The sequence below is a fragment of the Sus scrofa genome, chromosome 5 (genome assembly GCF_000003025.6).
Source record: "Sus scrofa isolate TJ Tabasco breed Duroc chromosome 5, Sscrofa11.1, whole genome shotgun sequence".
NCBI classification, from domain to species: domain Eukaryota; kingdom Metazoa; phylum Chordata; class Mammalia; order Artiodactyla; family Suidae; genus Sus; species Sus scrofa.
In genome coordinates, this window is record NC_010447.5 from 70938855 (window position 1) to 70964413 (window position 25559).

General features: G+C 35.2%; 1 protein-coding gene across 15 annotated transcripts in view; it reads right to left on the minus strand.

The window, feature by feature from the left end:
* The window catches only part of KIF21A (kinesin family member 21A), a 140834-nt gene that overhangs the window by 49856 nt on the left and 65419 nt on the right, over positions 1-25559 (minus strand). For 9 of the 15 annotated variants that reach the window (XM_021092530.1, XM_021092527.1, XM_013997928.2 and 6 more), the window contains exons 2-12: positions 25241-25463; positions 24928-25110; positions 23432-23581; positions 22601-22735; positions 21932-22099; positions 19719-19834; positions 14421-14616; positions 13534-13723; positions 13122-13185; positions 6629-6832; positions 396-434 (exon numbers count right to left, since the gene is read on the minus strand). In XM_021092530.1, the coding sequence (XP_020948189.1) occupies positions 396-434; positions 6629-6832; positions 13122-13185; positions 13534-13723; positions 14421-14616; positions 19719-19834; positions 21932-22099; positions 22601-22735; positions 23432-23581; positions 24928-25110; positions 25241-25463 (1668 nt within the window). The remainder of the gene's footprint in view (positions 1-395; positions 435-6628; positions 6833-13121; positions 13186-13533; positions 13724-14420; positions 14617-19718; positions 19835-21931; positions 22100-22600; positions 22736-23431; positions 23582-24927; positions 25111-25240; positions 25464-25559) is intronic. The other 6 variants (XM_013997931.2, XM_021092529.1, XM_013997935.2 and 3 more) reach the window with 1 other exon arrangement.

Consider the following 25559-nt stretch of genomic DNA (forward strand, 5'->3'; position numbering starts at 1 on the left):
AGAAGAGAAAGAGCTCACCCATGATTTAGCATGTGTTAACAACAAAATGTCAATTCCCACCTAAATAAAAATTTCCAGTTGGCTCACAAATTTCTGAAAGGAATACTCTGAAAGTCAAATAGTAGGGTTCTTGGGTCATTTTCAGGCATCAAAATTTTGATGGTTTATTCTAAATTCACAGGAAATTGCCTGAATCTTAATTCATATAAAGCAGTATGGGTTTTAGTTTCAAAAGAATTTTTTATATTTTGGTGTTTGCTAATTTTATAAAATCATCATTATTTTTAGGAACACCAAGTTAATCCGATCTGAAACAATCTATAACACATTTCCCTGTGAATAGCAACTAAGTATTGAAATGACATTTTAATAAAAAACCTGGGAAATATTCCAACCTTCTTTCTTCTCGATTGCTTTCCTCAAGTTTCTGTAGCCTTCAAAATCACGAGGCACAGTATTGGAAGGCCAAGCCAATGAAGGACAAACCAGACAGTAAAAAGCGAAAGTGATAAGAAGGTAAAAATGATACATGAGCTTGAAGACTTTAAAATAAATTTTAAAAGATATCATCAAAGGACAATACACAGTAAAAAGGCAATACATTTTGTATGAGTAAAAAAGTAAGTAGAAAAACAAGCAGCATTATATCTAAGAAGAATATATAGACTATGAGTTGAAATTTTTCAGCAGCAAAATAAATCCACAGTCTCAACTTCTAAGCTGATAAATAGTAAGAATATTTGGATGCCATTACTTTTCTTAACCTAAAACGGACCAATTTTCTCAGTTTCCACAAAAATCCCACTTTCAATGATATCCTCTTCCTTTTAAACCTTAATATAAAATCGTTTCATGGCATCAGTAAAAAAAGTTTCAAAAAGTAATGCCTTTAAACCATAATATGGAAATATCATTAATACTACATACTAGGATACTTGTTTTCTATTTTAATATACTACATGTGAACATCACTAAATCTTAAATTCTATTTCAAAATTATATATGAAATGGTATTGTGGTCAGATGAATACAGTTGTTATAATATCAGTGGAAAACTATAATTTTATTAGGTGAAAATTAATATCACTGTACTAATTCCTAGACTACCAAAGGACAAATCTAAGGCAAAGGTGGCAATAAAATGGGAAATGTAGTACTTTCCATTAGTAAGATTATTTTTCAACTAGAAAAGTGTGAAAAAATATAAATATGTTCTTAAAGGCTTTTAAAATTAAGAAATGTTCAATACACAAAATTGGGAATCTTTACTCAATGGAATGTACAGAATACCAGTATCTGTCATGTAGACAAAAAGATAGATGTGCTAGTCTCTGATTCAGCATATAGCAATTCTGATATAGTACATTTCTGCTTGGAATTCCAAAAATATTTTTCAGAATCATTGATATTTTATTTATTTATTTATTTATTTGTCTTTTTGCTATTTCTTGGGCCGCTCCCACAGCATATGGAGGTTCCCAGGCTAGGGGTTGAATCGGAGCTGTAGCCACCGGCCTACACCAGAGCCACAGCAACGCAGGATCCGAGCCGTGTCTGCAACCTACACCACAGCTCACGGCAACGCCGGATCGTTAACCCACTGAGCAAGGGCAGGGACTGAACCCGTAACCTCATGGTTCCTAGTTGGATTCGTTAACCACTGCACCAGAATCATTGATATTTTAAAATGAAGAGATTGAGTTTTAGTTTGAATGATTTCATCAAAACAGATCTCATTTTAATTTTATAACATGTGCTCCCAAGTGACTTTTATTTGTTGACCTTGTGGTTATTTTTCACAATCAATTTACATACTGCTTTGCAAGAAGAGACTAGCAATCTTTCTGAGAAAAAAAATTCTGCAGTGATATTCACCAGGGATCAAAATGTCCAGTATACTGGCTAGAAAAGGGAAAGAAAAGCCATTGCTTAAGAAATCTCTTGTGTTTCTAGAGTTTCAACCTGACACCACTAAATACAAACATAATGCAGTCTGATGAATGAGTGAACTCTCTTAATAATGCAAGTCATTTAAAGCTAGATATCCAAAAATATGGGGATGAATGTGTGAATGGTAAATTTTCTTTATTTATACACACCAGAAAAGCAAAAATTTTTATATCTAATCTAGGCTATGCTGATGATAACGAGCTGCGATAGCTCAAAGTATATAGTTCTCTGGCAAAAAGCTAAAATTTTCTGTTTTCAACATGAAGGATTTCTGCTCACCTTACACAAGAGAGCTGCATTAAAACATACGGATAATGTGAGCTAATAAGTAGGTAAACTTTAGATGCCTTCCCAATTGCCTCTTTAAAAAATAGTGCAATCAGTAGTTCCAAAAGACAGTAGAGGACAGAGATATAAACTATTAACCCTATACTTCTCCATGACTTAAAGGGATTTAGTTTCTATTTAATTTAGTTCCATTATAATGCCTCTTCCATAGATAAAGGAGGGGAATGACAGATCTTGCTAACCGGTCTATCTTTTGTGTAACTAAAAAAATATTCAATTATTCTCCTTTATGTTCTAACTATACACACTTTTGGATTTTTTTTTTTTTTTTTTTTACACTTCTGGATTATTTTACAGCTCAACAGAAATTAAGCACAGAAAGGTAGAGGAGCCAATCTTTAAACCTCAAATATTAGCTATTGGTTGAAGTTTTGATAAAGACTTTGATGCAGAAGAGGGTGAAACTTTCATGTAAAACAGGACTTACGACATCCTCCTTCAACACAAACGTAGCTTCTGACATAAAAATGACCCAGTTGCCACCCTCCCTATCAACACTTACACTGTCAGAGGCCTTGGAGTCACTACAAATAAACACGAACAACAAAAAAAAAGTAAATTAAAAGATATGAAACTTCTAAAGAATTCGTACATTCAGTGAGGAGGAATGGAAGCAGATATGAGAACTAGGACAGCTGAACAAAGCTAAACCCAAAGGCCAAGACTCTGACAAGTTTTGGAAACGCTCAGCCAAAAGAGGGTAAAAAACATATTTCGAATACTACTTAATTTCTTCTTTCTTCATGAGGTTGCTGCCCAAATTTTCAGTAGTTAAATGAATGCTTCCTCTTTCAAAATTACAAATATCCCTAGAGGAAGCTTACTAGTTATACAGCATTTCCACTGGCATGAGTTCCTTTAATCAGATGGCTTTGTGCCCAACTTTGAATTTAAGGAGATGAGAGAAGAAAGTAGATGGTTTTAAGGTTGGGACAGTATTTTGGGCTAGGGAAGAATTACAGGAGAACTGACCTCATAGGGGAAGAAAGGATTAAGGCAGCATGGGGCCACAGGAGGTCAGTGGATGAGAATAAGAGAGAATGGCTAAGGCAGAAATTCATATTTCCCCCCAAAAGGTGGTCAACACTCATGAATTTTCTTTCCCTTATTTTCCTTTTCCAATTCCCTTTCGAATTGTTCTTTCCACACTATAAAACGAGTAAAAATCATTGTACGTGAGTTAGGAAACCTGGACATTATGTATTTGTAACACTTTCTGGAGAAAAATTAGTTCAAAGTTCCAAACAATTTCTCATTGAACTTATTATACATGTAAGGCTGAGGTAGAACCAAATTTTGCAATATTCTCTTTGATAAATAAATACATATGGGAGTTCCCGTCATGGCGCAGCAGAAACAAATCCAACTAGGAACCATGAGGTTGAGGGTTTGATCCCTGGCCTTGCTCAGTGGGTTAAGGATCTGGTGTTGCCTTGAGTGGTCGTGTAGGTAGCAAATGCAGCTCGGATCTGGCATTGCAGTGGTTGTGGCGTAGGCCGGCAGCTGCAGCTCCAATTTGGGCCCTAGTCTGGGAACTTCCATATGCCGTGGGTGCGGCCTTAAAAAAAACAAACAAACAAACAAAAAACCCCAAAAATAAATACATACAAATATACATACATATGAGACATGTAATACTCAACCAGAATCAGTACATCCAAACAAGAGCTATTGCCTCCAAAGAGTTTCTGTGGAATCACTAACTTTAGTAAAGCTGCTATCACCCTAAACACTTCTGGAATTCTTTGTTTATTGTTTGTCTTAACCTGTAGCAAACCCTTGGCTAAAATGAGGGGGTACCAACATTTTTAAAGTAGGAATTTATATTACATACAGCTAAATATTATTGGCGATAAACAAAAAGTTTTATCAAACTAAGTAAAACCAGTATTGATTTCACTTTTTAATTGATAAGGTCTGAATAGAATGTGGTAAGAAAAATATTATTAAATTCTACAAATTTATGTATGTAGTAATATAAATTAATAAACTGATTCTAAAGGCTTTTATAGTTACACAGTTTATGGTACACAAGAAAATTTTTGTAAGTTTGTGTATTATATAGGTTTCAATTACCAAGACACACTATAACATATGTGTGAAAATGCCTTATGATGCATTTTTAAAGCATCATAAAGGGGTTATTCATTTTTAGGAAGAATTAATTCATTTTTCTTATTCTAAGCTTTTACTTTTTTTGTAGATAACTAAGGTAACATCTTTAAATCTACCTTAACTGGCTTGGACTTTTTCCTCACACATTTTTTATTTCATGTCACTTTTTATTAAGAAATAACAATTTTTCCACATTTAAATCCAGTTGTTTGGTGAGGTCTTCTTAGTATTAACATCTGCCATTACTTCTATTATAATAATTACTACATCTATCATAATAACTGAAATAGTCAATTTTTCAGTCTGAGATAATTAGTTTTAATTTTTTTACCTTTAAATGGTTAGGAGTTCCATTAATAAAGCAACAGAAACAAAACTTAATACAATGTTTTTTTCTCTAGTACTATTTACCAGTCAAAATGCTTACAACACTACATTGTCACAAAAATAACCTGCATCAGAGGTATTAATTTAGGGTAACTGTGACCTTATAAAAATGTCAAAACAGCCTCAGTTTCTATTGGGATACCTATCTATTTTTCATTATTCATACTCTAACATATGATTATGGTAACATCTCTCAAATTACCTTGAAAGGAAAGAGTGGAATCAGCTCTTGGCCTTGAGAAATAAACCGTTGTTTATCCTTACTTATTATTTATGAACACAAACCACCTATACCTTTAAAATAAAAGTCATACCATTTCACATTTTGATCAACTACACAATTGAATTTTATAAATAAATGTTAAGTCATGTGCAAAAGTACCATTTTCATCCCCACAGTATGTTGGGTCAGACTGGTTTTGATAATTCTATCAATAATGTTTCAGAGGTTTTTTATTTGTTTGTCTTATGGCCACACTGGGGTGTACAGAAGTTCCCCAGGCCAGGGACTGAATCTAAGCTGCAGCTGCAGCATCACTGGATCCTTTAACCTACTGCGCTGGGCTGGGGATCAAGCCCATACTGCTGCAGTGACCCAAGCCACTGCAGAGGATTCTTCACCCAAATGTGCCCAGTGGGAATTTCACTATTGTTACAGTTTTAATTGCCCTGCATAAGAGCTAATCATTATATATTTCTTACTGCTGCCATAATCAGCCATCCATGAGAAACACCTATTCAGACATTAGTATCTTAAGAATGCAGTTTCAATTGCAATGCCTCCTAACCAAAGATGTGCCACTCTTTGTTTTAAATATTTTAATCATTCCTTTCTAACTCAAGGACACGCAGCAGAAGTAATCTGAATTTAAACCTCCAATAACTTTGGTCAACTGACTATACAAGGAAGAAATGCCTGGTTGTTTAAATAAATGTCTAGATAAACTGAGCAAAGCACCATGTAGACAAAGTGTCAATAATTCTACAAAGTTCACCCCCATAATAAGCTACGTGACAAATAAGATATATTTTCCCCCTTTGGAATATCTAGCCAAAAATGCTTAAAATTAATTTGACTGGCATGTTTAAAATATATTCTAAGGAGTAATTTGACTGCACCATAGAATCAATATGTGAACATGTAAACAACTTAATGAGGTTTTAACCCTTCACACATTATAAGTGGTCAAATTTTAATTTTCCTCCTCTTCTTTGCACCCAGTTGATTTCAGAGGGAGATATTACCAGGATGCAAGGAGAAGGAAGCCTAGAACAGTGGTGAAAAGCTGAGTAACTCCTTGTTGGAAGAGTCAGAGAGCCTGAAATAATACAAATAACTTTCATGTAATCAAATTAGAAGCCCTGAAGAAAATTCTTAAAGAGATCAAATGACGTTAAATGGCTGCCTGACAGATTAGTTTAGCCTTTAAGCTAATGTAGGCAGGAAGCAGAATATATCAATGAGATTACTTAACTGTATTAGAAAATGAAAAAAAAAATGAAATATTGAGTAATAGTAGAACAAGCGTTGCAGAAAAGATGAATGGAATGCAAAAGCAGCTATTTGAAGGAATAATAAAATGATTTCTAACAGTAATTTTACCTCGTCACAGTCTAAATAACATTCATTATTATATTATGATAATTAAATTTATTTTTTACATATAAGTAGACATAAATCTTTAAAAGTATATAATTCTAATTGTTAACTAATTTAATTTATTAATATACTTATGAGACTATGTGTACTCACTGCAATTGCAAATTAAAATATCCTGAAAAAATAAGAAAAACAGGGATTCATAAAGCAGTGATTTTATAACACTACCTTTTTTTCTTCTTCTTTTCTTTCCTTTTCAGCTTCTCTAAATCTTTCTTAGCTAGATCTATAATTTCAATGGTCTCTTTGTCTGAAGACATTATAGTAGGAGAGAACGCTGATGATCCACTGAAATACGGTGATCTTGCTGTGGCTCTTGTCAAGTTTTTTCGAAGGTTCTCATTCACTGCTTCACTTTCTAGCAATTTTGCCCTAGTGCATAAAAATATATTTAGGTTAGAAACATTTCATTATTCCGGTTAAAAAACACATAACATAAAATTTACCACCCTAAACATCTCTCAGTATATGGTTCTACAGCACAAAGTACACCCACACTGTTGTGCAACCATTGCCACCATCGACCTTCAGAACTTTTTCATCTTCTTCGATTGAAACACTACCCATTAGGACAATGTGAGAAAAAGAATGTATATATATATATATATATATATGAAATGATTTCTAATAGTAATTTTACCTTGTCACAGTCTAAATAACATTCATTACCATATTATTATTATTTTTTTTTATTTATTTATTTATTTATTTTTGGTCTTTTTGCTATTTCTTTGGGCCGCTCCCGCGGCATATGGAGGTTCCCAGGCTAGGGGTCCAATCGGAGCTGTAGCCACCGGCTTACGCCAGAGCCACAGCAACACGGGATCTGAGCCGCATCTGCGACCTACACCACAGCTCACGGCAACGCCAGATCATTAACCCACTGAGCAAGGGCAGGGATCAAACCCGCAACCTCATGGTTCCTAGTCGGATTCATTAACCACTGCGCCACGACGGGAACTCCCATTACCATATTATTATACTTAAAGTTATTTTTTACATATAAGTATATATAAACCTTTAAAAGTATATAATTATAATTGTTAACTAATTTAATTTATTAATATACCTGAAAAGTTATTTCATCAATAACATATACATGAATGACTGGGTCACTTTGCTGAACATCAGAAGCTGACAGAATAGTGTAAATCAACTACAATAGAAAAAATAAAAATCTAAAGAAAAAAAAAAAAAGAAACTACCCATTAAATACTAACTCCTCATCGTCCTCTCCTCCTAGCCTCTAGCAACTGACATTCTACCTTCTGTCTCTACAAACTTGATAACTCTAGGAATGAACTGAGACCATTTTATTGAGTTGTTTTGCATATTAAAAAGTTTCCTGAAATGTATTTCAACATTACTACAAAGTATAGCTTTTTTTTAAACAAATGTATTCACAAATATTAACATTTAAGATATTTTATAAATTTCCTGATTAATTATAAATCTGAAGTCACATTCTTAGCTCTCAAAAGTGTCAATGGCAATTAGATTACTTGCATTCTGGCCAATAGGCACTAGTCAGCCTTGCTTTGTAAACCCATCATTTAAACTTAAAATGTAGAAGCAGCATGGTTCCCTTTCTTTCTGTTCCTCATTCATCATGCTATAATAGCATTCCCAAATCTTTGCAAGGAATAGTTAGACAAACTTGCCCCTAACTGGGTGAAAGATATTTGGCTCCTGAATATGGTGTGGGAAAAGACGAAATCTCCAAGGAAACCTGAGTTTGATAATTAAAAACATTCTTTTGTCTGCTCAAGCAGTCCTAATAATGACAGGAGAATAATGTATGTACTGTCAGGAATATGCAAAATTACAGAATGATGAGATTCTAAAAGAGCCTGGATTCTTAAGACTAAAAGGGGTTCAGAGAGTCCCCTAGGCCAGTTCCTTAATTCCATTTGATTTAAACTATCAAGAACATAATTATCTGTTTCAATATAACAGATTTCCCAGGTCAATTTGGCACAAGGGTGATTGAGACAAGGCCATAAGGAGAAAATACTATCTACAATCTCTGTCTCAAAACGATATTGCTAAGCACTTTTGCCATATATTCAAAATTTTCAGAGGAAAATGCTAGATTATTTGTAACTACTGAGCTCTAGAAGCAATCAGGTCTATATTTTTTCACTGTCTGCCAAAATTATCCCTGACATTGTTGAAATCAGCTAGAGACAGAGTGTATACAAATGTTACAAGTAGGTGTCCTACATATTTTTTTAATGAAATTGTTTTTTACTGTATATATGGTGTCACGATAGTTACAATGTTTTAAAACAGCTGTGTGCAAACTTCTAGGTTAGATAATTTTAGAATAATTTTAAAGAAAATTATGACTATGATGCTGTCATTTTTTTTTTTTTTTTCTTTTGCTGCCACAACATGGCATATAAGCGTTCCCAGGCCGGGGATCTAATCTGAGCCACAGCTGCAACCTACACCACAGGTGTGGCAACACTGGAACCTTAACCCACTGTGTCAGGCCAGGCATCAAACCCACATCCCAGCAGAGATAATGCCAGATTCTTATTCCACTGTGCCACAGAAGAAACTCCTAAATGTTGGCATTTTTAATGAGAGCAACCTAAGTATAAAAATTAAGCTTAACTATATAAAAACTCAAAGTCAAAATTTATACTTTTCTGTATTTTCAATATCCAAGGCACAAAGTCTGAGTACATAATAATGAATGTTAAGAACAAATGAAAATATAAATTAGTTATCAATAATGACCTATCTTTTAATTGGCTCATCTATATAACAGACAACTTGTGTTTTTTTTACTACCTGATTTTAAAAGTTTGCATTTTTCAGAACCAATCTTAGGGTTACCATAGGTGAAATTCCTGGGGAAGGGAGGAAAAATTGGGAGGATGAGAATAAGATATTCACACTACTATATAAAATAAATTATGAATGAGAACCTACTGTATAGCACAGGAAAATCTACTCAATAGTTTGTAACAACCTATATGGGAATAAAGAATGGATATATTTATATGTATGACTGATTCACTTTGCTATACTCCTGAAACTAATATAACACTGTAAGCCAACTATAGGCCAATGAAATTAAATTTTAAAAAAATAAAGTAAAATAAAAGTTTGCATTTGGTAGAAGGATATTCAATGCTTCTTCGATCCTGGTGCTGATAAAGGCTGAAACCTTTAGGGCTCACTCCCTCCTCCACAGTGTTTTAGTAGAACCTGTTTTTTTGTATGGGCCCAGTGATAACATCTCTCTTTGCCTCTCCTTTTCCCACTCACCCGCCCACACACTTGTTGCTGTATGCATTTCATTTAGTAGGAAACTAAGCATTGAGACATAAAGAGAAGTATACTGATTTCTCTGGGAAAAAGAAAACTGAGGCCTGCCTCTCAGCTCTGTCACCCACTGGATCTCGAGCCATCTTTAAAAGCCTCCACTGTTTCCTCCATAAAACAAAGATGAAAATATATATTTCCCTAGGATGGTTATGAGGATAAATGATATAAATGAAAATTCATCTAATGTCATACTAACAACATTTTAACAAATAATACTATTCTTACAAAGAAGGTGGAAACAATATACTTATCTATCAGTTACAACCCAAGAGTACTCATGGAGCCATGCAAAAATCATGTTAGAAAAATATTTAATAACATTAAGAAATGCTCCCAACATTTTGTCACATTTCAAAGAATAGAGGGTAAAGCAATATAGACACCCTGATATAAATTTTACTCAAGTATGCACTGAAAAAAAATACTGAAGAGATATACCAAAATGTTAACATTAGTTCTTGAAATGGTGCAAATATGGATGATTTTAACTTTTTTTTAATACTTTCTTATACTTTCAGAAACTTCTACAAAAAATTTAAACCCCCACAAAGATTAAATAGTGACTATTATTATTTCACAACAAATAATGTGCCATGTAAATTTACTAAAAGGTAACTAATATTATTTTACAATTAGAATGATAATACTTAACATATAAACATTCCCAAGTAGCAATACATTGACATGATTTGCATTACATTTAAGTAGTTGTGAATAAATGCCTTCCTAAGGGCAAGTATTGACTAAAATATGGATTGGAGTAGATTAAATTCTTTTGGTAGATTAAAAAAAAAGAATATGAAAACTTGGACCTAAATAATAAAACATGGTAGACTTTTATAATACTTTCCAATTTAAGAAATTTATATCCTGTTCTTTTATTTGAACCCCCTAATAACTCTTTGAGCAAGTATTATCTCATTCTTATAGATGAAAACTAAAGTTCAGAGATGTTAGGTAATTTGCCTAAGGTCCTATACTTAATAAACAAGCTTAAATTTCAGTCCAACTAATCCTATTTAAATTCAAAGCTCATTTATATTTATCCCATACGTGAATCATTTTTTAACATAAATTATAGTCCTGAGATTCTAGAAGCTTTCTCCTTAGGAGTGGGACAAACTGAATTAAAGAGTCATCAAAGAAAAGCTGGGAAAGTAGAAGAAGCTATTAACCTACATCGCAAAAGATTCCATCACTGATGGAACTAAAGGCCTAAGAATCTTCATTGTTCTCTAAATGGCTTAAAGAATAGTTAGCACAAGAACTTAAAGAAGGAAAATATTAGGCACTCCTGTTAGCTACTAAAGGGAGTGGAAATGATTCAATCGGTTCTCTAGGACATAGTGACATTAGTTGAGCAAATAGTGTGATCAAGCTTAGATGTGGTCTTCGAATAACAGGGTGGAAGAAAGAAAATGGAGCTCCAGAACCAGGGCATGGAATTAGCCTTAACAACTGACCACTGCCAAGAAAATAAAAGAGATAATGAGAAACAGACAAGAGGTAGAAAAGTAATCTTTAAGAACTAAAAGAGATAGCAGGTGTTCCCATTGTGGCTCAGCAGTAACGAACCTGACTACCATCCATGAGGATGCAAGTTCGATCCCTTGCCTTGCTCTGTGAGTTAAGGGTCCAGTGCTGTCATGAACTGTGGTGTAGGTCACAGTTGCGGCCCAGATCCCACGTTGCTGTGGTGTTGCTATAGGCCAGCAGCTGCAGCTCAAATTCAACCCCTGGCCTCAGAACTTCCATATGCGGCAAGTATGGCTCTAAAAAGGCAAAAAAAAATTTTTTTTAATTTTAAAAATAAAACAAAAGGGATAGCAGTTTTAACTCAAGGAATGGTAAAGATGGGGTCTACAGAGTGAGAAAAGACTGGAGACTGGCCAGAGAACAAGTTTTTGGCAGTCAGCAGGAAAGAGCACTGCCAACACAGCATGGAAACAAGTCCAGGTTGGCTGCTGACCAGAACTACGACCTAACAACCCAAAGGTCTCCATCAAGAAGGTAAAGTTTGGAGATACACGAACAGAATAAAAGTAATAGGTATTTGAGTAACTTTTTCTATTGCCAGGTCAGATATTTTCTCATTGGTTTTCACTTTCTGAAACATTTAAGGATCCAGTGTGCTTTGTGGAAACAGATGCTACTCATTTTTTTTTTTTTTTTTTGGTCTTTTTGCCTTTTCTAGGGCTGCTCCCTGTGGCATATGGAGGATCCCAGGCTAGGGGTCTAATCAGAGCCGTAGCTGCCGGCCTACAGCAGAGCCACAGCAACGCGGGATCCGAGCCGCGTCTGCAACCTACACCACAGTTCACGGCAACACTGGATCCTTAACCCACTGACATGCTACTCATTTTTAAGAATCTCTACAATAGCCAGAGGAAGGGAGAGGGAAAGAGAACACAAATACAAGATGAGAAGTATTAGAGTAACTGTGAAAGATAATCTCTCACTTGGCTATTTTCTGCCAATGGATAGTAGAAGTGTGATCCGAGCTATTTAAATGCTCCTGATGGAGCTGACTGTAGTTTTATTTCAAAAGAAAGCAGCTCAGCCATCAGCGCTAACCATGGAACCTGAAAATATTAGACACAGTTAGTGTCCCTGACTTTCTTTCTGACTCGTATTTTCCCATGTGGGCTCAGTGGTCCCCTCCAAATTCCCACACCAGGCATCGGTGTTCCGTTTACCAACTACCGTCATTCCATTTACCACATGGGACTATTTATATAAGTAAGTTGACCCACCTAGACTGTGAACCCCTTGTTTATGTCACACTTGTTCAGTCTATGGCATGATGTTTGGCAGAGAGTGAGTATTTGCAGTATGCATGCGAAATGCGAGTGATGAATGAGCCTTTGTATGTACTAGAGTAGTAGGGATGCAATGACTCACACATAAGGAATAGCTGGAAAGTATAAGGGAACAGGAATAACAGGAGATTCAAAAAATGAGAGATGCCTTATTGATGGTGACCATTCCAAATGGTGGGTGAAGAGGCACAGGGAGGTAATTTCATCAGCATATAGTATGTCCTTATGTCACGTCAGGTAAGCTTCCAATGAAGGGTATAACAACAAGAGTAGGAGGGTAACACAGGAAGCTAATGTGGGAAGAGAGAGGAGGAAAGTAGTTTGGAATGTGACATTATATTCCCATATGCTCCATATAGGCCTATTCCCCTAAAGTTAACCTGACCACAGGGCTGAAATATCACTGTAAAGAGTTCCTACAAAATAAGCCCAACAATCAGCAATAATACCTCACTGCAAAACCCAAAATATGTGCATTATACATTACAAAACATGAATTGTACCTGAGATCTTCAATTTCTTTAATATAACTGTGAATCATATTACTGATCTCCTCATTCCCTTCACCTGCAAGATAAAATATGACATTAAGAATATCCTTCAAGTTAAAAATTCAATAAAACAGAATGAGAGAAAAAATAGAGTTGTAGAAACAAAATAATAATGCTTTGAAATAATTTAAACAGCAAATTTCCTGCCCATAATTGCATGAGCAAAAAGGTAATATGATAAAACAAAGGCACATTTCATTTCTGTAAGAATGTATTATTTACAAATTATTTAACTTAAAATCATAGATTGTAGACACAGAGACTGATTTTTTGACATTAAATAGTCCATGAAATTAACAAACATGAAGAATGTTTCTTGTCCTCCTCAAGTGAAACCCTCACTCATCCCACCCTACACACATACCTGCTCTGGCAAGAACTTGGTTGGCCTGATCACTAACAAGCTGTGTGATTCTGGTTCTCAATGCATCGACTGTCTCTTGCATGGCTTTAATTCTTACACGTAGGTTGTTATTTTCAGTCTGTAGCATAGCATTCTCATGAAACATGTCATTGATGCTTTCCACACCCTCCTCATCGATTATTCTTTTACCCTAGAAAAGAAAAATATTTCCCTGTTGGTTGAGAAGCTTTAAATACATGAGTTTTGTTAAAGGATGCTATAGGACTATTTAATTTTACAACCGAGAGTCCTTTTGTCTTAATAGTCAAAGGCAAGAGAAATCTTTTTCCCTCTTACATTTCTCCATGGAACATTTGTCACTAAAGAAATTGATTGGGGAGTTCCTGGCTCAGTGGTTAACGAATCCAAATGAGGTTGCGGGTTCAATCCCTGGCCTTGCTCAGTGGGTTAAGGATCCAGCGTTGCCATGAGCTGTGGTGTAGGTTGCAGACACAGCTCGGATCCCGTGTTGCTGTGGCTGTGGTGTAGGCTGGCAGCTACAGCTTCGATTAGACCCCTAGCCTGGGAACCTTCATATGCTGTGAGAGCAGCACTAGAAAAGGCAAAAAGACAAAAAAAAAAAAAAAAAAAAAAAAAAAGAAAGAAAGAAAGAAAGAAATTGATTGGGAAGGAAGCCTTTTGAAACAAGAGGTTGGCCAGGTTGATAGACTGAGCATTATTAAAGGCTACCTACAAGGAAAACTAGAGAACTGTGCCTCCAAAAGGAAAGATGCCATCGCTATGACAGACAAGAGACTCCAGAGACATCCAGGTGCAAGTATCACATAAAGATATCCTTGTGCACACAAAATGTATCACAAAATGCAAAGTCAAAACCATTAGCTTACTGTTTTGTATTCCATGAGCTCCATCTGAAGTCGCGTTATCTCATTACGGAGTGCATTGATCTGCTGACTAGCTCTGTCCTGATTGACCATTACCTTGTTCTTGATATTTCTAGCTCGATTGGCATATTTCAGGGTATTTAAAGTTTCCATAAAGTCTCTGTCAGAAGGGCTGACACATGCTATCATGATTGTTTGGCTGAAAGTTACAAAGAATAATTAGCTGTACAGACAAAAGCAAATAAAACACCCACCGAAATAATCATTTTAAAATTCCTGCCCTTTGAATAATATCTACTCTTTAAGATACCAAAAGATTTGATATTACTAACTTAAAAGCAAATTTTAAAGCCTCAATGCTTTAAAGCCTCTTAAAGACTACCTAAAGAAAAAAAAAGATTTTGTTTACCTGGGGAAAATGAATTTACATTATCCTTTTTTGATTCATAATACCTTGAGGAAGTACAAGTGCATATATTTCTTTCTCACCCCTTTGCAAAAATTTTTGAAGCAATGTACACAGAATAATTCTAAAATTTAATCTACCTAGACTATGACATGTTGAAATTCAAAAATCAGCGCTTTCATTATTACTTACTATTTCAGGATCTTAATTTTTTTCTTCTTTTTATTTAATCACTTGTAACCTGATTTTTTTATGTCAGTAAAGAATTTTACACAAAATCTTATCACCTGATCAAGAAAAATATTTAGTATATCCATATGTCTTACAATATAAAACATCATTTGTGATTGAGAAGTCAAAATTCTAGAGTTTCTGGCCAGATTACACAGGAAAAATGGGAAACATTACTTTATGGTCATGATGAATTGTTTTACTAAAGAATAGGATAATAAAATGCTTATCATGTCTAAGCTATTTCTGTCCATGAAAGAGATGCGGAGATTCTAATGGGCACATAACACACTAACTGAAAAAATATAGGGGAGTTTCCATTGTGGCTCAGCATCCATGAGGACACAAGTTTGATCCTTGGCCTTGCTCGGTGGGTTAAGGGTCTGGAATTGCTGTGAGCTGTGGTGTAGGCTGGCCGCTACAGCTCCTATTTGACCCCCAGCCTGGGAACCTCCATATGCCTTAGGTTCAGCCCTAAAAAGACGGAAAAAAAAAAAAAGGAAGTACACTTAAGGTGCTAATTTACTTATGCTGGTAGAAAATTCACACATTTCCAATCGATAGGCTCCTAGTCTCCTGTTTCCACTCCTGCCTTCTCCCAATTATCTTAACACACAGCACTCATAGTAAATCTTTTGGTTTTTATGGTATTGTCAAGCTTTTTTTTAAACTCATTTTAGCGGATGTGTAGTAATGTCTCATTGCGGTTTTGTTTTTTTTTTTAATATTTAAAATTCTTTTGTACAATTTGTAAAGTTACTTTCCATTTACAATTACTACAAAATATTGGCTACAGTCCCTATATTGTACAATACATCCTTGAGCTTCTTTTGCACCCCCAAAAGTTTGTACCCCCCACTCTGTCACCCCTACATTGTAACTCCCTCACCCTGGTAACCACTGCTTTGTTCTCTATACCTATGAGTTGGCTTGTATTTTGTTATATTCACCAGTTTGCTGTAATTTTTAGATTCCACACACAAGTGACAGCATACAGTATCTGTCTTTCTCTGTCTGACTTATCTCACTTAGCATAATGCCCTCATAGTAACCCTTTTGAAAGGGATCCCATTCTCCTAACTTTATCCCGTTATGAACTCCTGCTCATCCCTACTTACTCTTACTTTTACTACTATTCAAGATTCCACTCAGAGATCATCTAGTCCAAGAATCCAACCCTCAGTTTGGCGGTTCTCTTTCTCTCTGCTTTCTTACATCCTTTGAATCTCTATTTTGTGTTTATGATGATTATGACAATGACTATATTAAAATTTTATAAACTCCAACTCTCAGACCCCAAACTCTTAGAGGACAAGGATCATCAACTGTTTTTATTCATCAGAAAACTTACACACATTATCTGGAATATATTAGGTTATTAATATTTGTTTTGTTTGGAACATATTAGGTCAGTAATAATTGTATGTCAAGTGTCATAATTATTTATTTGAGGTCAGAAAGCTAAGGTAACTCACGCATCTCTTTTGATGAAGAAGATACAGTAATCAAGCGAGAGTGATGATTATGGATACTGATGAGAGGCAGTACTACTGAAAGTGTAATCCCCAGTCCAAGTCTGCAAATTACTTGTTACCAGTTCACATAGAGAAAGTGAAAGTAAGCATTTTGGAAACTTTTACAATATTTCACCTTGTTGTAATCAATGAATTCATTTTACTGAATAAAGTATTAATCAATACAAGTGTTTTCAAACTCACATAAGTCACCAATGGGACAACTAAGTACAGTCATGTACAATATCAACCCATCACAAATTGGGAAGTGGGAAAGGAGAACTCTCCCTTCATAACTATTCTGAGAAGTACGGGATCAAGTGCTTAAGAGGAATGGTGAAATCAGGAACGAGAGGAGCTAAGATTGATTGTATAGGAAAAGGGTCACATACTGAATAAACCCAAAAGATACAAATTTTAAGAATAGTTGTGTTTAGCTTGGTTTTTCAAAAAGTCACTAAATTTTGCAGATAAACATAAGCAACTTGTTTCAAAAATGTCTCTGATCTAATTTTTCTTTTTGGAGTAATTTGTACAAGTATCACAAAATGAAGGTATCTTGTCCTCCAAGGCATATACAAATTATAATGCTTTTTGAACTAGGAATTCAATCTCACAATTTCAAGCAGGAACTGAGGGTCACGGAGAATGAGATTACAAGAGAGGAATTACCACCCAGTGAGAAAATGGATAAAGAACACTTGAGACTTTCTATCTGTAGCTTAGATAAAACTCAAGAAAATTCAAAACCCACAGCGCAAATCTCTTAGACTATTAGAGGGCAAGAAAACTTTCAGAAATATTGAAGTATTCAAAAGTATTTAAACTTACAAGGGGAAGACATTTATTATCTCTGTTATAAAGCAAAGGTACACAAAAAAGTTGAGAAATAAATACAGGAAAAGGCAACAATTTAGCAAATTTTAAAATTTCATATTTGGTTTAAAAAACAAAAACATTTGCTCTATTATAGGACCCAGATTAATACTGAAGGTCAAAGGAAATAGAGAAAAGAAGAAATATGCAACAATGGAAGGGATACAAAGGATATGCTAGAAGAGAAATAAGATCATATCAATATTACATTAAAAGAAGGAATTTAAAAATGATACTGCTGGATTTCCCTTTGTGGCTCAGCAGTAATGAACCTGACTGGTATCCATGAGGACAGGGGTTCAATCCCTGACCCTGCTCAGTGGGATAAAGATCCAGCACTGCTGTGATCTGTGGTGTAGGTTGCAGATGCAGCTCAGATTCTGAGTTGCTGTGGCTGTGGTGTAGGCCAGCAGCTGCAGCTCCAATTCAACCTCCGGCCTGGGAATTTCCACACGCCTCAGATGCAGCCCTAAAAAAAAGTTTCCTTTAATTCTATTTAAAAAAACAAACAAACAAAAAAAAAACCACTTCATGGGAGTTTCCACTGTGGCTCAGCAGGTTACGAACCTGACTAGTATCCATGAGTTTGATTTCCTGGCCTTGCTCAGTGGGTTAAGGATACAGCATTGCTGCAAATTGTGCTGTAGGTCGCAGACGCGGCTCGGATCTGGCATTGCTGTGGCTGTGGTGCAAGCTGGAAGCTGCAGCTCTGATTAGACCCCTAGCCAGGGAACCTCCATATGCCACAGGTGTGGCTCTAAAAAGACAAAAAAAAAAAAAAAAAAAAAAAAAAACACCCCAAAAAACACTTTATTTCTAAACCCATCCAACTTCAAACCTAAATAGATTCAACATTATCAAAACTCTCTGGATAACAGTTGTTCAAAGAGAAAGTGTGCAACTTTTACCAGGTCACTTTACAGCATCTATTGATCTTTTTACAGCATCAGTAAACATGCTGTTAGCCTACTGAAAACACTGTAAAATAGATTCATTGTAGTTGTCTGCAACTTGTTCAATTGTGATGTGATTGAACTTAAATGCCAAAAACATTTCCACTATTAAAGTCATCATGTTGATGTTTATAAAGAGGAATGCATTACCAAGAGAATATGTTCAGCTGATGAAATATATCAAAACTATGCAAAGTACAGAGAAGGAGGAATATCAGTGATTCTGGCAAAGTTAATAACGAGCTAACACCCTATACTTCACGGAATTAACATTAAAAAATTTTTCCCAAATGTAGAAAAAAATGTAATTTTTCGGAGACTTTATAAAAAAATCATCAATAATAAATTACTTTGTAATTACACAGAAGACAGCATTTATTTTTCTTAGGCATCGACTATGTGCTAAGCACTTAAAACTGAAACGATGATATGGTAGAAAGAGCACATGCCAAGGACTTCATTTATAAGCTAAGTGACTGAAGTAATTACTTAACCTCTCTGGATTTCAATCTCTTTATCTATAAAATAGGAGATACTTTAAAAAATATGTAAAATAACAACATACTAAAGAACCCACACATGTGGGATATTTAATAATTATTAGTTCCTCATCCTATTAATTTGCTTTACAACGTAAACAGTTCTTATAAATCACTTTACAAACGTATTTATAAAATAGTGAATAATTGAAATTCAGGAACATGGAGGATAAACACTAATACATATGGAGTTCTCAACGTGGCTCAGCGGAAACAAATCTGACTAGCATCCATGAAGACGCAGGTTCAATCCCTGGCCTCACTCAGTGGGTTAAGGATCTGGCATTGCCATGAGCTGTGGTGTGTTGCAGATGAGGCTTGGATCTGGCATTGCAGTGGTTGTGGTATAGGCCAGTGGCTACAGTTCTGATTTTTTTTTTTTTTTTTTTTTTTTTTGTCTTTTGTCTTTTTTGTTGTTGTTGTTGCTATTTCTTGGGCCGCTCCCACAGCATATGGAGATTCCCAGGCTAGGGGTTGAATTGGAGCTGTAGCCACCGGCCTACGCCAGAGCCACAGCAACGCGGGATCCGAGCCGCGTCTGCAACCTACACCACAGCTCACGGCAACGCCGGATCGTTAACCCACTGAGCAAGGGCAGGAACCGAACCGGCAACCTCATGGTTCCTAGTCGGATTCGTTAACCACTGCGCCACGACGGGAACTCCTACAGTTCTGATTTGACTCCTAGCCTGGGACCTCCATATGCTGGTGGTGCAGCCCTAAAAAGACAAAAAAAAAAAAAAAAAAAAAAGGAAAAAAAAGAGAAGAACACTAACACATACCTATTACCCCCAAGAGAATCCTGCAGTAGTCTCGTCAGCTTAGAATCTCTATAGGGAACATGAGTGGCCCTCTTGCTCTTGTCTCCCAATGCACTTATTACATTGCCAAGTGCCAACTAAAAGACAAAAAGAAAGGAAAATTTTCATGATAAAAATGTCCTAATTATAATACAACACTTTTAAATAATGAAAGCTTACAGGAGTTCCCACTGTGGTACAGAGGGTTAAGGATCCAGCACTGTCTCTGTGATGGCTCAGGTTGCTGTGAGGCATGGGTTTGATCCTTGGCCCAGTGCAATGCGTTAAGGATTTGGTGTTGCCACAGGTGTGGCAGAGGTCACAGCAGCAGCTCAGATTTGATCCCTGGCCCAGGAACTTCCATTTGATTCAAGTGCAGCCAAAAAGAAAAAAAAAAAAAAAATGAAAGCTTATAGAAAATAATATGAACCATGGTAGAATTGAGAACACTTGTGTTTGGTTTCATTTTACATTTGTATTTTGAAGTATAAAGTAAACTTCAAAGCTTTCCATATTAAATACTAAAAACTGACAACCAATAAATTAAATATACCAATAATTCATAAATACTTAAACTTCTATTCAGAGATTTCCTTTATAAATAGAAATGTTATATGATTGATGACTTCTGACCATGCCTAGAATTATCAGAGTATCAGGTTGTATCCCCCTCAAATTGCCAAAATTGCCAACTCATGCTGCAAAATTCTTCTCCTCAACTCAATGAAGAAATAAACTGTTAGTTTAACAGTTTCATGAAACTTTCTTGTTGCACTATAGCTCCCTGAGGAGAAAACAAAATCTCCTTTAACCACAATAAAAGTATGAGTAGGATATCTCTGAACAAGGTATTCCTAATGCAAGGATAGTGGTACTTAGAAATTCACTGATTTTATGTGCTAAGCACCCAATATTTAAAAAAACAAAGTCAAATTACAGAATACTTTAGTCGCTCCTTCTGCCAATTCTACTACTTTTCCTGCTGTCACTGAACTAGTACCTACAGCATAAGTATTTTCCTAAATGCTGGTCACACTTGCCTTCAGTAATGCAAACATCTACAACCTTGTCTTGGTTAGAACCAAAGGATTGTGCAGAGGGTATCAGCATCACGCTGTCTTAGTCCCCCTTTTCCAGAGAAGCTACAAGTTTAACCTCTGGCCGTACAGAACCTCTACCACATGTGTCCACCACTGAACATGCTTCAATAGCTTGAAGAGCAATGACTGCTGTCTTTTCCTGACAGCACAAATGTAATTACCACCATGATTTTATCTACCAAGAAATTCAAAACAATACACAAAGTCCAGGCTCCAGGTCACTCGCTCCCTCTAACACAATATTCTACCATATGCTGGGAGCATCAGGATGGGTAATGATGTTGGGAAGGCTGGCTCTCTCTAATCTGCTTTGGTTGATAATTCCCCCACAGAAGGGGCTGCAATCACATAAGAGCAAATATTGGGCAATGACAAAAAAGGACCACAGGCTTGGAGCCCCAGTACTAGAAAGAAAGGGACAGAAGCAAAGCAGAAAACACCTGTCCTGATGCTGTCAGCATCATAGAAATTTAGGGTGTCATTACTTTTAAATAGGAACAAATGACCAATTTTATAATGAAATCAATAAAACATTTAAAACAAAAATTTGGTGCTAAATGTGTTCTTCCATATAATAGAAGTTTTAGGCTAATTCAAACACAAGACGTTTTCCAATCAGAATTACTAGATAACATGGAATTAAAGTTAATTCCTAATACAATCTACAAAAGTACCCATTCTGAAACAATCATGACTAAAAAACATTTGATCATAGTTTCCAAACTAAAGTCTGTCATAGAAGGTTAGCAAAAAAGCTACTTTGAAAGTCATCCCATATTTATTATTAAAACAGTATTATTTTTAAATGTGAAAATAATTTTAAAATAATTTGTTATAGGTATTATGGTGTGCACACATCATAAAATTTAATCCAATTAAATTTTTACACATAAAGAAAATTTGCAATGTGAAAAGGAGAAAAAAGCCAACATTACACAGTCAAAAGTCAACGCATTACTCCTAAGTTTATAGCAACTTTCATTTCTCAGCCCAGTACAAGAAGGATTTCCACTTGGGTATTATGAATTACAAAAGGGGAAGAACAATAAAATAGCCCTGATGTATTCTCAGCATAAGCCTTAGTCTTATTCTTACAAGTCCACAGTTGATGGAAATGCCTTCTTTTGCCCTCTCGCCTGTAGCTCCAGTTCGCTTCAGTCGTTCTGATCCTGCCAGATCAACAAAATGGAACTTTGCAGTCAGAGTTTCAAATTCATTCATCTGTGATGATTCAGAAATCACCTTATTATCAATTGCATTCTCCTGCAATTGAGGAAAATAATTAAAAATATTTTATTAAGATGATACTAAATATCCTTCAATCCCACTTTGTCCCCATTATGTATAAAATCAAATATAAGCATGTGGCCAAATAAATATAAGCACAAAAATATCTGTTGAAATTAGAAGTTTAAACAAAATTGGGTAAGAGAAGGTCAAAACCCAACTGTTTTATCAGCTGAAGCTTTACTTATGTCAAAGGGAAACTTGTAGCATAAAATCCTCAAAATAAAGGGTCTTGGGTAACTATGTCCATCACCACATAGCCACAGCATGCTTTCTGTCCGTTGCAGACATATATCCAATTTTTTTTTTTTTTAATTTGAAAATCTTACATGGTTAACCAGCTTTAGCTTACACAGGACATCTCATTAGGAAAAGGAATGCTCAAACCAAATTTGATACAAATGTTCTCTATGAGAATTCATATGATTTTAGGGAAATGAAGCCTGAAAGTTTAAAAAATTAGACCTAATAACTCACAGTATCTATTTGTGGACACATTCTGGTTTGAGACAAGTGAATGGTAAAAATGGCATGTGAACGAGAGCTCTGGACATTCATTTGGGTACTGGCAGTGGTCCGGGATAAAGCACCCAGCTTCAAACACTGCATCATCTGGAAAAGGGAAAGAAGAAAGGGTTTCACTTCAACAGTACTTAATAAACAACATCCATACAATGAGAAGTCTGAGCAAATGCTTAAAATCCCATGTTAAAGGATGCAACAGATGTAGATTTTCTTATTATTTTAGTTACAGGCACATTTTGAGCTGAACTTCTTACTATAATAGTGTATTTTTTAAATAGGAGAAAACACTGAGATTCCATTGTTTGCCATTTGCTGACAGTTGCAGCTTCCATTTCAAAACGATTACAGTAGAACACTTTGGAATAAACCAAGCAATGGCTGGGATTGCTCAGGCTCTTCTGCATCTTCTGTTGAAATATTTTTCTGTAACTTTACTAAACAGTCTCTCTTTAGGAGCCATGATACATATGTTACAGCAAAAAGCACAAAAGGACCATGGTCTCATCCTTGACTTTCAATTCTAACCCTTTTTTCTAGCTATGAAAAACCATACAAATATTGCCTTAGATTCTTTCAATGCTATAATAAATGTACTGACTTTATCATAACTGTGATATTTTTAAAAAAGAAAACCCTGGAAAAAGTGGAGATCAGATTTTAACTCCATGTTACACCTTAGCATACAAATTTCATATCTTGATCAGCAAAGCTGATATGCTATATTTTATATGCTATATTTTAAATAAAGCAAATATCTTCTATTTAACTGTAACATAATGTCACCTCTGATTCTGTATTCACAGTACGTGTTGTGACGCCCACAGTATAAATTCCACCAGCTGAATCTTCATGAATCCTTATATTTGATTTTTTATTTTTTGCATCAATATCACGAGTGGTATCAAATAAGTCAAGAACCTCTTCATTATATAGCTATCAAAAAGAAATATTTTAAGTTTAATGACAGCAGAAATTGCCTCATGGCTATAATAACACCTACTGCACGCTATCTTTCAAACATATCTTAAAAGTTCTTCCAGATGACATACATTTCTTCAAAATAACACATAAAAATGATTAAAAGTACAAACAAATGCCAGATTCCTTTACAAAGGATAAGGAGAGTAAAAGACTACATCATGACTAGTGAGTTAAGGACTAGCTAAAATATTCCACTAATCCTTCGCAATAGATAAACAAATATTTATAAATACAAGCAAATTCTAAAAAAAAATATGTACCAAATGTAGACAAACGCTAAACTTAGAGAATTATAAGAAATTCTACTACTTGAGCTATAATACATATTCCCATTAGCTTCACGACCTTCTTAATGTATTTAAAAATTAACACTTAGTATTTTGCAAGATCAGCAATGCTATTACAGTTTCTGTGTCAATAAAGGCTGACAAGATTGTGCTACCACCTTAGAAGACGATGAGCACGCTTATATTGCTCTCAACATGCTTCAAGTCACAATGTCTAACAACATTGGACGGGAAGATAGAAGAACACTTTCTTTTCTTTTTCCACCAGCAGTTACCTTTCTTTTGGCATAAACACATTCTTGGTTTTTACTAAATTGAAATGTCCATGAAAATCAACAGCAAGATAACTGATGTTAATTTGAATTACGTTTTATTTTGCACTATATCATGCTGAATAAAATGTTTCATCAATGATCGAAATGATTAGCTCAGGTGATCCAATTAGACGCGAACACTCTCTGGACCAAGCACGCAGAATTAGAGTGGCACCGTCCATCCAAATGCGATATTGCTCAAATTCGAGACGTCCTCTTACTGTCACATCCCTCCCACCAGCCGAGACTGCCCTAAATTAATCCAAGCCCACCCCAACCTTTAAAACATCTGCCTATTCTTGTAGTAATAGCCAGATATATGTTACATAATCAATCCCATTATTTCTGACATTCTCCTCTTCTCTTTTGGTCTTAGTCCCTGAATTTCCAGTGCTTTGTGAGCCTACCTGCATTTTAAGTAGTTATAGGACAAAGAGACAATCTGAAATAAACAATATTGTTTTACTCTATGGGCACTGGTCAACTGATTATAATCTTAAATGCCGAAAAGTAAGGAAAACTGATTATCTATTATTTCTTACTACTACTATCTATTACCTAATGTTAATTCACTCAAACAGCATTTGTTAAACACTACATGCCAAGCACTAAACTGGAGGCAGGAGTATAAAATCATAAGGACTATGGTCTTAAGAATAAGATTTAAAGGAAACTAATGACACAATTAGACTATTACCTCTAAGAATTGGGCATTGACTTTAAAATCTGGAGAAGGAAGTCCATTTTTAATTGAAGCATGTTTTTTTTCTTCAATACTCTTGAAAAGGTGTTTAACAGCACGAGAAATAATACCCTGTTCTTCCTCAATGATGTTAACATCAAATCCTGTTCCCATTGTATATGTTTTGCCAGCTCCAGTCTGAATAAAAGAACAGAGAAAGTTAGGTGTTTGACCTTAATAACATAATTTCAAGTGACAAAAATTAAAGTGCAACTGAATTGACACTTCCAAAAAGTTACAGTTTCTATGAAAACAACTTGGTACTTACTTGTCCATAGGCAAAAACTGTAGCATTATATCCTTCAAAACAACCTTCAATTAGTTTTTCTATACACTGAGTGTATATCTGCTCTTGCTGGGAGTCAATGTCAAACACATAATCAAAAGTGAAAGCTTTATCTTTCCCTAGGAAGACTTGAGGTTCTCCTGGTGTGACAGATGTACAAATATGGCATCCTTCAATCCTTTCTTTGGCAAGCTGTGGTCTTATTCTGTGAGAAGAATAAATAAATAAATAAAAAGATAAAATAAATGGGAAAAAACTGAAGAAGCTGAACTTTGAAATTCCTAGCCAGATCTTTAAAAAT